The sequence below is a fragment of the Lichenostomus cassidix genome, chromosome Z (assembly GCF_008360975.1).
Source record: "Lichenostomus cassidix isolate B80296 chromosome Z, HeHo_3.0, whole genome shotgun sequence".
Taxonomy (NCBI): domain Eukaryota; kingdom Metazoa; phylum Chordata; class Aves; order Passeriformes; family Meliphagidae; genus Lichenostomus; species Lichenostomus cassidix.
Window position 1 is genome coordinate 49,775,107 of NC_139511.1, and position 13,670 is coordinate 49,788,776.

A 13,670-nucleotide genomic window follows, 5' to 3' on the forward strand; every position below is an offset into this window, starting at 1 on the left:
GAGTCTGATCTCCCTGCTGATTCCCCTGTTTGATGTTCCAGAAATAAAAACAAATAAAAAGCATTCATCAGAGCAGGTATGTTGTTCTTACACTTGCTGATTCTTTGTTTCCCTTTAAGACTGAGATTGCAAAACTTTCTTCCTATCTAGTTGCCATGTTGACATTGTGTTTGACACGCAGTGCATATGGCAGTTGTTTATTCTTCATTAAATTAATTATCCCAAAATGACTGGGATCACAGCCAGGCATTGCTTGACCCTAAGTGAGAAAATCATGTTAAAAATCCAGCACTAACGCTTGTACTGCTTCAGTTTACACATTGAAGCTGCCCCTTTTTTGGGTGTGTTGACCATAACAAGGATAAGGCATATTATTTGACATTATTGAGATGCTCTTTAAACTACTAATGAAAAAGTTCTAACATAAGTGTTCAATTTTATACAATTTCTTTTTATATTTTGTAGTACATGCTTCAAAGGACCCAGGACCAAGATGAAAATGTGGCTTTGGAGGCATGTGAGTTTTGGCTGACTTTGGCTGAACAGCCGATTTGTAAAGAGGTATTATGTCGGCATCTTACTAAGTAAGTATCAAGAATTACAACTTGTATTTCTTTTCAGACAGGCCTCTTAAAACTTCAGTTGACTCGTTCATGGGTGCTCTTACAGACAGTGTATATGGTTTGCTGTATGCTTAGAAGAATTCTTCTGTAGCTATTTCTTGTGCATAGTAAAATTAAAAAGACTTCTGAGGGTTTCAAGACCCAGTGAACTCCAGAAACAACTTAACTGTGTCACTGTAGTGCTTAGCTCAAATATAACAAGCTGTTAAGCTTCATATGAATGCAAAGATGTGGCAAGATGCACTTAAGCTCAAGTGAACAGCTCCATATATTACCTTTATAAGTTTCAGAAAGTTTTCCTGTACCACAAAAGATAGATCTTTGATTGAATGGGAGTAAATATCCATGTTTGAATGGTAAACATCTTTATGTTTGCAACAGTGCTTTTAACTTTCTCTAGACTAATTTGAAGTCTTTTACAACAGGAAATAATTTCTTCAGTGTGGCCAGCAAATGAATACTCTTTCTTTTCATATATGTGTTGAAGATTTTTTTAAATTAGGAGGGAGTTCTCTCAAGATTTTGAGGGGAAGAACAGAATGACAGAAGAGACATATTCTTCTCAGCAAAAATAAGCATTGTAGATGTTAAGTAATTAAACAAAGGAAGCAAAATTTCAGTTTTCTTAACCAATTAAAATGTAGAAAATTGAAAGTAAAACATGTACTGTAGCAGAGAAAGAATAGGAGTTATAATCAGGAGAATAAATATTAGGAGAAAGTCTTTTTAAATTTTAGAAGTGTCTTATTTAGTTCCTAATTTTGTAGTTCAAAAGGCAAAAGAATGATAGTACATACTACAAGTTGCCAATACGCATCATGTGGTTGATAACTACTAGTATTAAATCTCTTTCGGCCCCCATGAACTTTGACACTGCAACAGCATCATGCTGAATTTTTTAAAAAAGCTTTAAAATTTTTAGAAAAACAGATTAATAAGAATAACATTACAGTTTTCCCATGATCTTTCAATGTCTTGTGTGTTAAAGGCAATTTCTTTGTTAATGTGTCCTCTTTGACTGAGGAGCTATATAAGCTTGTCAGTATTTGATAATCTTAAAATTTTGTATGTTAAATTCAAAGTCGGACAAGACCTTCTTAAAACTTGTTCATGTGGTATTTAACATCTCCTCCATTTTATACCTGTAGGCTTTCTTATAAAATGCATACTTCACAGAGTATGCTGCAGAAATACCAGTTAATTGGTGATAATGTCTGTATTTAGTATTCCTTCATTCAATGTTTAGGAAGTAATGTGCCATTGCATGTGAATATTAGAGTAAGTCTGGTACCTTTAAAAACAAAACTCCTCACCTGCAGAATGTAGCAAGATTGAGTCTGCCACTCCTGCTGCATCATCTGTGGTTATTATTAGCTTCGTTTGGCTTTTGTATTTTTGTGGATTTCTCCTTTTGCTGTTGCGAACATGTTTTTATGTGAAGTATTTGACCTTTTCCCTTAGTACTTTTTTAGTTATACATGTGTACAGTTGGAGCCCCATAACCATAACAAGTTTAATAATGAAGTAAATCATAATACGGATTAGTCGAGATTTCTGCAACGTTGGAGGCTTGTCTTACTGAAGTAATCACAATGTGATAGGGAGAGCTTAATGCTAGGACTCCATCTTTAACAGTAATGAGGCAGACAAGTAAATTCATTGTCACTTCATTGACAAGTAAATAAAGTGACAAGTACTATTGGCAAGTGTCAACTCGACATACATATTATGGGAATTGGAATTCTTTCTGAAAATCTATAGATGTAATTTCTGAAAGGTGCTTCAGAATTGGTTCATCAGTTCCATCTGGCTACTTCTGTTTAAAAGTTTGTTGTTTTAAATTAACACTTTTTCTTGTTCCAAAGTGTTGGTGAATCTTATGATGTGGAACTTGATATAGGTACTAGCTCTTGTTATCGGGCTACAATGTTTTTCTTTTGAGTTGGGAGGTGAGGGTTACAACCAAAAGTTGGCCCGTATAATTGAAAACTGGCTTGCTTTTTTATGTGTTATTTTGATATGTATAAATATTTCTTTGTAGGCTGATACCTGTGCTGGTAAATGGTATGAAATATTCAGAGATTGATATTATTCTGTTGAAGGTGAGCATCAGTTTCTTTTACTCTTTAGTTGGTTAGCTTCTGACCTATAAGTCAGAATGATTCAGATCAGAATGGGCAGATCTAGCCTACCAGCTGTTAAAAGGAGAATTAGCTTTCTGGGGCAAGGTATGCTGTTACAAATACTAAATGCAGCTGATGCCATGTTTGTTGGAAAATAATCTGCGTCTCTCCTGCTTTGCCCCAGTCCCGTCCCACACAATTTTGGCAGAGCTGGAATACTATTACCATGAACTACTGCAAGAATGCAGCATTAAAAAAATGTTCAGAATTTATTCTAATGCCTTCTAGGTTGAATACATGGCTTTTTCCATCACTACATATGTCTGTGTATCAGAATTTGTCAATCATGTGTTTCTATTTCATTCCCATTGAGTAATTTCTTAACCAGAAGGATACTTTGTGGGTCAATGTACCTCTCTTGCTAGTGTCTTTCTATTGTTTTTCTGGTAAATGCAGCAGTAGAACACCGGAACAGTGGCATTTTGTTAGCTGAGCAGCTCAGGTGGGATGTGAATCTTTTATACACTTAGAAAATCTTGAACTAAACTACATTTTAAAACTAAAACTACATTGTTAACTTCCTTGAGCAATACAGTTTATCTGATAAAACAATTTGATGACAGGGAGATGTTGAAGAAGACGAAGCTATTCCAGATAGTGAGCAGGACATAAGGCCTCGTTTTCATCGTTCGAAGACGGTGGCTCAGCAACATGAAGAAGATGGTATTGAAGACGATGACGATGATGATGATGAACTTGATGATGATGATACTATTTCTGACTGGAATTTAAGTATGTCAAAATAATGTGTGAAATGTTTTAAAACAAAGCTACTTGCATAATACAAGAACCGCAGTAAAAAGACTGTGTATAGAGTAAAAAGAGTTGGTGTATAGGAATACTGAGGCTTTGCTTTTGACTACAAAAATAACTATCTGCTGACATAATTGGTGGATATATTGGAGGGAGAGGCTTTCATATGGCACTTTGACTTTGTAACTGGTAGTTCTTTTCTATGAGAGGAATTTTCTTCTGACCAGAGAACAGTACTTTAGTTGTGAGGGTAGGAGATGGCTGTGAGGAAACCAGAGTTTGGATGGCCTGTGTGTGGGTCATGGGACCTTTAGGCTAATAAACCATGTTATAAGGAAACAAACTGTTTTTGAAGTTCAGTGACAGAAAAAACTAGTGAAATTCTGACAAATCTGATTTGAAAATGCTTTCCAAACATATGGAAAAACATTATAGAATAATGCTTTGAGATGTGGACATAGCCACATAGGAGTTTTTTCCCAAGGCCACAAGTTTTTATAGGAGGTCAATGTGCCTTCAAGCTTATGGTTAACAATTTCAAGACATATCCGGAGAACTATTGTTGTTGTTGAAAATATGAATGCAAATATGCCTGTTTCTAAAGCTGCATCTTGGAAAAAAGTATAATGTTATATTCTTAAGGCTTTTCTTCTTGTATGGTGTGTGTAGAGATTGCAGAATAAAACGTGTTTTCTGAGAAAGATAGCTCAAATGATGCAGGCTGCCCTGTGATTTACAGTTTTGATTAAGATAGTGAGAAAGCTGAAATTGTTCTGGAATGGTGGCCTAAAAGAGAAAGAGCAGAACAGTTTAGAAATCTGTAAAGATGTATGTTTTCTGGATTTGAGAAAATACGTATTATCTGCAAATCAGAATTGTGTGCCCTATTTCTTATCCATTGTTCTATATTTGACTTCCAGTTTGAACAGAGAGGAAGCACCAGCATATCTTGACAATTATCAGCATTGTTTATAATGGGACCAGTGCAATCCTTTATGACAGATTAAGAACAAACTGATCTTATAATAAAAATCACTTTCTAGGAGCTGTGGTTTTGCACAGGATCACAGTGGATCCCTGTGCAGTGTAACAGCATGGAAGTAGGTTTCCTCCTAGTGCACTGAGAATGCACTGGCAGTTCAAAGTTAAAATGGGGATTATATTGCCTAACTACAACTAATTGTATAATAAGCAGAGATTAACACTGGTAATTCCTTTCAGGGAAATGTTCTGCGGCTGCTTTAGATGTCCTAGCTAATGTATTTCGTGATGAACTTCTGCCACACATCTTGCCACTGTTGAAGGAATTGCTCTTCCACCCTGAGTGGGTGGTTAAGGAATCTGGTATCCTTGTTCTTGGTGCAATTGCTGAAGGTAAGGCAACAGTGCATATCAGGTTGCTGATTTTTTAATTAATTCTACAGCAGCTCACGTGAGCTTACTTACCCAAACAAATGTATGTCCTTAGCTGGTTTGGTTTTGGTGATTAATCTCTTCGTCTACTAATAGGTGATCACAGTTATTTTATTTTTCGTTTTCAAATTTATGCATGTTGGGAGGCTAAGCAGATTGCAGAATTTATTTTATTTCTCCTTTTCTTAACTTCACACTATAACGTTGTTATCTCTAACAAAATACTACCTTGATTTCATAGAAGACAAATACTTAATAAATTTTAGCCTTATATTTCATCTAAGTGTTTTCAGAAATGGAGAAGAGCACTCCTGTGGTTTCAATACACTTAGATGCCTTTTGTAGATGGCCATTAAAACAGGATGACTTCCATTCTCCTTTACTTACTCATAGTCTTGCTTGGCTTTTTGCTTGAAGCTGCAGCATCTCTGTTCCTTTTGCAGGCTGAAGAAATAGATTTGGGTCTGTACCTGGATTATCTTTCTTTTCTCATGGTGTCTAGTGAATGTATTTTTTTTATTGTTACTAGAAAGTTTTTAAATTGGTTTTGAATTGAAGGTCCAGCAAGGTGGAAGTTTGTACTTCTGGCAAATCTCAGTGTCTAATTGCCCATGCTGAATTGAAGGGTGCAACTTTTATTGGTGGTCAATATTTATATGACTTTAAGAGCAACAAATTTGAATTTCTTAAGGAACCCTTTTTCATTTGATGATTTGTTGTCAAGATAGTCTTTCTCTGCTTGATATTTTCTTACTTGCTCTGAGTAGACTGAAGGAGGAATTTCCAGCTTGATGAAATTTAGTTGGATGTACTTGCTCTTCTATATTTAATAAAGCAGAATTTCTGGAGATTTGGGAAGCACTGAAGTAGAAATACGATTTAAATAAATGTAAATTGGGATTTGAATTATTAATATTTTAATGATACTTTCTTATAATTATGTTAATTATTATATATAATCCATATAAAATAAATATAATTTATATTCTAAATAATATATAATACCCCTTCTAATAATACCCCTTAAAAAGGGGTATATAATAGCCCTTAAAATTTATGTAAGGGGTATTTTTAGAACTTTATATAAATTAGGTAAACTTACTTTGTTAAAATACATGTATTTTTAACTTTGCATATTGTGTTCCTGTGTGATAGAGAATGAAAATACGTCTCATAGGAAACAGGAAACCATAGAACTTTTCATTAATTCTGGTACTGCAATAGCTATATTTTTCTTTCCAGGCTGCATGCAGGGTATGATTCCATATCTTCCAGAGCTAATCCCTCACCTTATTCAGTGCCTGTCTGACAAAAAGGCTCTTGTGCGCTCCATTACATGCTGGACTCTTAGTCGCTATGCACACTGGGTAGTTAGCCAACCCCCAGATACATACTTGAAGCCATTAATGACTGAGTTGCTAAAGCGTATCTTGGATAGCAACAAGAGAGTACAAGAAGCTGCCTGCAGGTAAGCCAAAGCTGAAGCAAACATCCATGACGCTGCTTTTATTTTCCCATAGGAAGCTATTTTAATGCCATTCTCAGTGAACACCTGACTCCATTTCTAGCCCTTAATGTATTTCTTTCTCTTAAATTGCAGTAGATGCAACTGTCTCCAGAATTATAATAACGTGAAAAAAGTTAACATCTATTTCTCTTGCGCACTTTGTTTTCGGAGTATATGAAACACCAGTCTAAATAATTAATTTTAGTAAATTAGCTGTTTGCAACACTTATTTTCAATATATGATGTTTCATTGACCAGAAATGTGGCATTTTTTAGTATGTCTATGAACATGATGAGAACTGATTGCAGTAGAAAGGTGTCCTATCGCTGTACTACTGAGACTGTTTATACTTAGCTCAGCATTACCAAAACATTTGGATTATGATTATTTCAAGGGATATTATCTTTCTCTTGAAGAAAGGTGTTGGGAGATAAGATTCCCTTCTCCCCCTTGTCTACTTCTTTAAACAAAAAAAAGATTAATTGCTTAATCAGTGGACATGACCTTAATAGAATGGGAATGGTTGCACCCCTTGTGCAGGTAGCTCATCGAAACAAAATTTTACATGTCAGTTTTTGTCAGACTAGAGTGGACACAGCAAACTTTCAAGGTTTCTTCATAAAGCAGTTACATCTGCCTCTGAACACCTGAAACATGTAATAATAATAATAACAATAATAATAATAATAACAACCCCCAAGTATCAGTAGTGCCTAAGGACAGTGCTGAGTTCAAGGTTCTTCGGCTAAACTTTGCTCAGAAATAGTAAATATATCCTTACCTGAGAACAGATACAATGAATTATGAAATGTACGTAATGAGGTTTAAGAATTAAACACTGTTTCCTTTTTGTCTCCAAATGTTTGCAAAAATTTGGCTAGCAAATTTGGGTAGCTTCCATGTCTTCTCTATTCAATTAAAAAAAAAAACAACAAAAAACAAAAAAACAACAAATGCAAACCCCAAAACAAAACAAGCAAGCAAGCAAAACAAAAATCTCCAAAAGGAAACATCCCACTTCTCTTGAAACTTGCCTAGTGCAAAACATGTTTGAAAATCTGTGTTTAGTTGAGCACAGCTGTGCTGTAGTGTAGTGTAGTTAAATAACCTCACATGGTGCTTGTGCAGGTTGTGCAATGGGCCATGGAAACTTTCAGGGTAATAGGAAATCTAGATTGGAAATAATAAAAATTACAGTGCACCTGATTCTTTTTTTTTATTTGAAGTTCAATGGCAGACTTACAACATGTTTTGAAATACTTTCTTGAGAGCAGAGACCTACTAAAATTACTCTTGCACCTAAAAATAAACTGAGAAACTTCACTGTAAGGGAAATACAGAGTTATTATAAGTGAAAATGTATTTACCAGCTTTTTAAATGGTAAGGAAATACAATGAACATAGTTGGACAGCAATAAAAAGCTTCACCCCAATAGTGAATAGTTGCATAGACTGATAATATCTGCTAAATGGAAGATAGGTCATAGGATACTGTATGTTTTTGTCCCTAACTTCTATGTGGTAGCAGATGTCTAACATTCATTTCTATACTTTTGAGAAACTACTCCTTTAGTTGACAGTAGACCCAGAAAATGATATTTTACTGAAATATGTTTTCCTGCTCAGGTAGTACGGCTTTCTGAAAAATTACTTCATAGTAGTATAATAAAAGAATAAATAAATAAAGTAAGAATGCTAGCCATTTAGTTCACAGTTCCATTGTGTTTAAAAAAAGGCATTTCTGTATTTAGTAGCACACAATTAGCGGTTTGTTCACCTCACATGGTGATGTATGCATTTTTAGTGTAGGGACAAGCTAAAAATAATCTCGTTGACAAAGCTAGGCCACCAAGTCTTCAATAGCTCCATAATTTTTTCCTTTCCTTGATGTTTCTCTGCAGCGGTGTGTCCGGTGTGGGGGGATTGTTTTGTTTTGTTTTGTTTTGTTTCATTTTGGATGGGTTTTCTTAATGCTGCTGTTCAAACACTGGTTAGACAAGCTGAGAAGTTTCCGTGATGTCATTATGTTTGCTTTGATCAAGAGAAGCCAAAATTGTTCATCATCTGTATTTGCTTTTAGTTTTCCATGTCGTTCTGTATTTTTTTCTGTGTAGTGAACTGCTTAGAGTACAGGCTGATGTTTGCATAGTTCTGGCACAACAGCACCAAAATCTCCAGGTGCAGCTACTGTATACATTAAAGATAGCGGTCCATTTTTAACTTGAATAAACAGCTTTTGTTGTGATTCCTTCTACTTTAGTTAGTATATTGTAACTTTTCTGCTAATGCTTTTCTTTTTGGTAGGGGCTTCAGTGTATCCCTATTGGATTTTATGGCAATATATTAAAATTTTGTTCTTTACAGTGTAAGAGCTGGATCCTTATGGGTCATTCTGTGTTCAGTCAAAAAAGATCAAGGTTATCTAAGTATTACCCTTTTGGAAGCATATCTTACATGAATTTGAAGGCTAAATACAGCTTAAGGTTGAAACAGAAGTAGGCTAAGTAGGGCATTTTGGGGTTGTCTTGTTGAGTTTTTTCCAATGTACTAACTGACTTGTTTTATTGTCCTTCAGTGCCTTTGCTACTCTAGAAGAGGAGGCTTGTACAGAGCTTGTTCCTTATCTTGCATATATACTTGACACTTTGGTCTTCGCATTTAGTAAATACCAGCATAAAAACCTGCTCATTCTTTATGATGCTATAGGAACATTAGCAGATTCTGTCGGACATCATCTAAATAAACCAGTGAGTATACCTTATGTTCTGTAGTAGGACTCATAATACTGGAAAAATTTGTTCAGTATTTTTTGTAGTGTGCTTTACATGTTACAAACCAGAAATGCTGATATTTCCATGTCCATTGTATTAGTGCTACGTATTTACAGGTAAAATACATAGACTGCTCATAATTTTCCCACTACACAAATATTGCCATTTTGAGTAAACAAGCAATAGTGTATGGTGTGTTGTGAAATGTGCCTCTTGTCATGATTTTTTCTTCATGCTCGAAGTTTTTTAGCTCAGAGGAGATATCAATATAGATATCTCTTTTTTTGTGTGTGTGTGTATGTAACTACTTTAAGTATAGCTAAGCTGCTGTCTCTTGCCAGTGAAAAAATACAGAATCTTGTGGACAAAGCACAGAGAGCACACAGGCAAATGTAATGGGGTTTTTTTGCGTACATGTATTAATTAGTAGAAGATGTTCATGTGATATGTTTGCATTTTATGATGGTTATTGAAACTTGTTTTATTTCTCTGTAGTGCTTCAAAAGGTATAGACACCCTAGAAAAAAACATTTTTGGTTGTTCCCATGGTATTTTACTTGCCATCTGGGACCCCCACACCATCAAAGGACCTGTTTTTCAGTCTCTCTCTTGCGTCTGGCAGCCTTGACATTTGACAGTATCAGGAGGAAGCCAAATGGCAGCCCCTGATGAGGGTGGGACTTTCTTTAGTATGTTAGAATTTTATACCTTTGGACATAGCAAAATCTGTTGGCTCTTCGGATTCTTTCTGGGAGCAACAGCACCGTAGAGGTGCCTGGCTTAACGTTCTTGTGACTGTAGCTGTGCAGTGGTAGGGGAAGCCAGCTTTCTATAGAAGGGGTAAGTGCCTTCTTCTGGAGGGATAGGAAGTTACTTTCTTCATGGATGGTTAACTTGAGGAGGAAGTTCCACAACTTGAGGTCAGAGAGATAGGGTTGTAGCATCAAGAGCAGAGAATGATCATTGAGAAAAGCAGGTGGCAGATGCAGAGCCACAATGTAAATATAAAAATATTTTCTGTAGGCCTTGAGGCTGTCACATAGATTTGTAATAACCCAGGCAGCTATACTGAAACCAAACCTGGAGAAAGATTTCCTTTGTAAAGGTACTTATGTGCTTTAGGAAAAAATACTTTAAAAAATGGTAAATTCTAGTATTAAGATACTTCTATGAATTGCAACAATGATTGAATTACAGCACATCAGGGTTTGTTTTTTTTCTGTAAAAGTAGAATATATCACACTTCTTATCTAGCTTTGAAATAAAATGGTATGCAGTAAAGTGTTTTAGCACTTCATGTTGATGCATATTCATCCTAAACAGGAATATATTCAGATGCTAATGCCTCCATTAATCCAGAAGTGGAACATGCTGAAGGATGAAGATAAAGATCTCTTCCCTTTATTAGAGGTAAATGTTAAAATGTGAATTTTTTTATCAACTTACTTCAGAAATTATGTTTTCTGCTAAAAATGTTCCTACTAGGAAATATGACTGTAAAAGGTGACAGCGTTAGCTATTTCTCATTAGGAAAAAATACTCTGACTAGTAAGAAAATTTTATGACTGAGAAAATGTCCTTAGGTTTAGCAGAAATCTTTTCGTTTTTTCTGCCATTCTGGAGTGTTTTCTTTGATAGGATTCTCTTAGGAAAAAAGTGTTCTATCATCCTTTTGTTCTTGTCTTCTCTCTCCTTGCTCTCCCTTCATCCCTCCATTAAAACTATTGTCAGACAAACGGAAGGTATGAACAAGACCACGTAGTCTAATGCTCTGTACTTTCTGAGTGTGAAGCAGGAAAACACCTCTAGAAAAATTAGTTTTGTAACTCTTAGGTTATATTAGGGCTTGTTCATGGTCAAGATACCGCAGCTTAGTGTAGGTGCTGTCTGAATTATCGTAACTGGTTTTGTATGCATTTTCTTGGCTACCTCCAAGAAGATGCTGCTATTGAGAAATTTTTTCAACTGGCGTATGCAGGAGTGAGTAACACCTTGCTGATAGTTGCCTTGGCTCAGCTAATCAGTACTGCCTTTCTAGGTTGTGTTTACTTAATCGGTTGCATGTTGGTGTACTTAAAGTCCTAAAGTCTTCCAAGTTGCCTCTCACAAGTAAAAGACACTTCAGGAATGTGAGGAAAGGTAGTGACTGTTTTCTCTCTCCCCTTTTTTTTTAATTCCAGTGCCTGTCGTCAGTTGCTACTGCCTTGCAATCTGGCTTTCTTCCATACTGTGAACCTGTGTACCAGCGTTGTGTAAATCTGGTGCAGAAGACACTTGCACAAGCCATGGTATTTTGCTTTAACTATTCCAATGTTACTTTGCTAAACCAACATGTTAATTTCGTAGTATTAGAGGTTTGCAGGGAGATTGAATATCTAAATGAAGGTGCAGTTCTGAAACTTTATTGTGCATACTCCTGAGAAAATTTACTATAATTTTGAAAATGTGTACTTATCTGTTGCAGTTGCATAATGCTCAGCCAGACCAATATGAGGCTCCAGATAAAGATTTCATGATTGTGGCTCTTGATTTACTCAGTGGTTTAGCTGAAGGACTTGGAGGCAACATTGAACAGCTAGTGGCTCGCAGCAATATCCTGACACTAATGTACCAATGCATGCAGGTGAGTTGAGTGATCTATTTGATCCAAACGTTTTCTTTATTTGGAGAAACAGAAACTCTTCTAGACTTGTAATTCGTTTCTTCCTCTCTTTAGGACAAAATGCCTGAGGTACGGCAGAGTTCTTTTGCATTGTTAGGTGACCTGACGAAGGCGTGTTTTCAGCATGTTAAACCTTGCATTGGTATGTTTCTTTTACATGTTTAACAACTTGTTTTGCAAATCCGTAAGAGGTCGTATTAGCCATTGTAAAGTTTTGTGTTCTGTGGTTTGCCTTTTTATGGTGTTGTATGTAGTCATTTTCCTTTGTCTACAAGAGTCCATAATCTTTTGTCTTTTGAATTGCATGTTAAGAAAACACGTTCCTATTTTTGTAGACAGCACAAAAGTTCATTTTTCTCCTTTATTTTTATAGATATTTTTCCTAGTACAATTTATTGTTAAGTAAAATTATATATAGTATATAAATAAAAAAACTGGGATAGAGGATAGGTTTTACTTCGCTTTTTTGCTTTGTTTTTTGTTTCAGTGGGAAGTAACATCAGTGGTACACTTCCACAGTATTTGCTCTTTCTTCCCGCAGAATCTGTTGTGATGCACTTGCCAAATGAATGCTTGGATAGGCTTTAAAACGTGGATAGAATTTAAAATATTTGGCAGATGTTGTAATTACCTTTTTGGCTCATTTTTCTTGAAATTTAATCCAAGATGTGATTGCCTTATAGTCTTTGTTGTTTCTTCAAGGGTAGCTGAATACACAGTTATCCAGGTGCTGAATACACAGTTGTCCTGGTGATTTGGGGGATGGTGTTCAACCATATGATAAAGCCACCAGTACTTGCTGCTGTGGTTTTTTTTCTTCTCTTCCCCTCTCTCCTCCCACCTGAGCAAGTGAATGAGATAAAAAGGTTTCTACATAAAAGTTACATAAAGATAAAGCCTGTTAGGAAGATTTTTAAAGCATCATTTGAAAAGATTCACATTTATCTGCTTAGGTTCTAAATTCGAGGTTAATCTGATAGGTAGCTGGAATATAGCTCTTATTAATTCACATGTAACACTTTCCAAGCATTTAATAGGCTTACATTATCTTTTCCTTAAAAATCCATTTTTTTCCCCCTTGCAATCTTATAGTAATGGGACAAGATGGTTGTATTGTGTGATGAGATTTTAAAATGTTGTTCTTTCTAGCTGATTTCATGCCAATTTTGGGAACCAACCTAAACCCTGAATTCATTTCTGTGTGTAACAATGCCACCTGGGCAATTGGAGAAATCTCTATCCAGATGGGTAAGATTTATTTTTTTCCTTAAATCTCTGCACATTTAGAATTATTTGTCAGGGTGTTTTGGGTGAATTTTTTTTTATGTGATACCTTTATGTTAATATTTAAATTACATTTGTGATCCTTGTCCGTGTTAGTAAGTGAAGTGTATGTGTTCTGTTTACATTATGTACATTAAAGGTAATTCTCTTCTGATTCTTTTTTTAAATTGTTGTTTCAGGTATAGAAATGCAGCCTTATATTCCAATGGTCTTGCACCAGCTTGTAGAAATAATTAACAGACCCAACACACCAAAGACGTTGTTAGAGAACACAGGTACCCGAAAAATGAACTGTACATGGTGAAGGAAATAAGAAGATTTTTTTTTTTTCTTTTACAATTATTTTTAAAATTTCTTAGGGGAACCACACCAGAACTGATTTTATTGTTACATATCTAGCTTTTATAAGCAAAAGAACTCTGTTTTGCACAAGCTTTACAAGTCTCAGTCTTGCAGCAAATAATATGTCTAGA

At 35.4% G+C, this 13,670-nt stretch overlaps 1 protein-coding gene across 2 annotated transcripts in view; it reads left to right on the top strand.

The window, feature by feature from the left end:
* Window positions 1-13,670, top strand: part of TNPO1 (transportin 1) — a 69,193-nt gene that overhangs the window by 44,530 nt on the left and 10,993 nt on the right. For both annotated transcript variants that reach the window (XM_085043341.1, XM_085043340.1), the window contains 12 exons: window positions 466-584; window positions 2,665-2,725; window positions 3,370-3,538; window positions 4,781-4,933; window positions 6,215-6,440; window positions 9,056-9,227; window positions 10,575-10,661; window positions 11,432-11,539; window positions 11,716-11,874; window positions 11,968-12,055; window positions 13,063-13,161; window positions 13,377-13,472. In XM_085043341.1, the coding sequence (XP_084899467.1) occupies window positions 466-584; window positions 2,665-2,725; window positions 3,370-3,538; window positions 4,781-4,933; window positions 6,215-6,440; window positions 9,056-9,227; window positions 10,575-10,661; window positions 11,432-11,539; window positions 11,716-11,874; window positions 11,968-12,055; window positions 13,063-13,161; window positions 13,377-13,472 (1,537 nt within the window). The remainder of the gene's footprint in view (window positions 1-465; window positions 585-2,664; window positions 2,726-3,369; window positions 3,539-4,780; window positions 4,934-6,214; window positions 6,441-9,055; window positions 9,228-10,574; window positions 10,662-11,431; window positions 11,540-11,715; window positions 11,875-11,967; window positions 12,056-13,062; window positions 13,162-13,376; window positions 13,473-13,670) is intronic.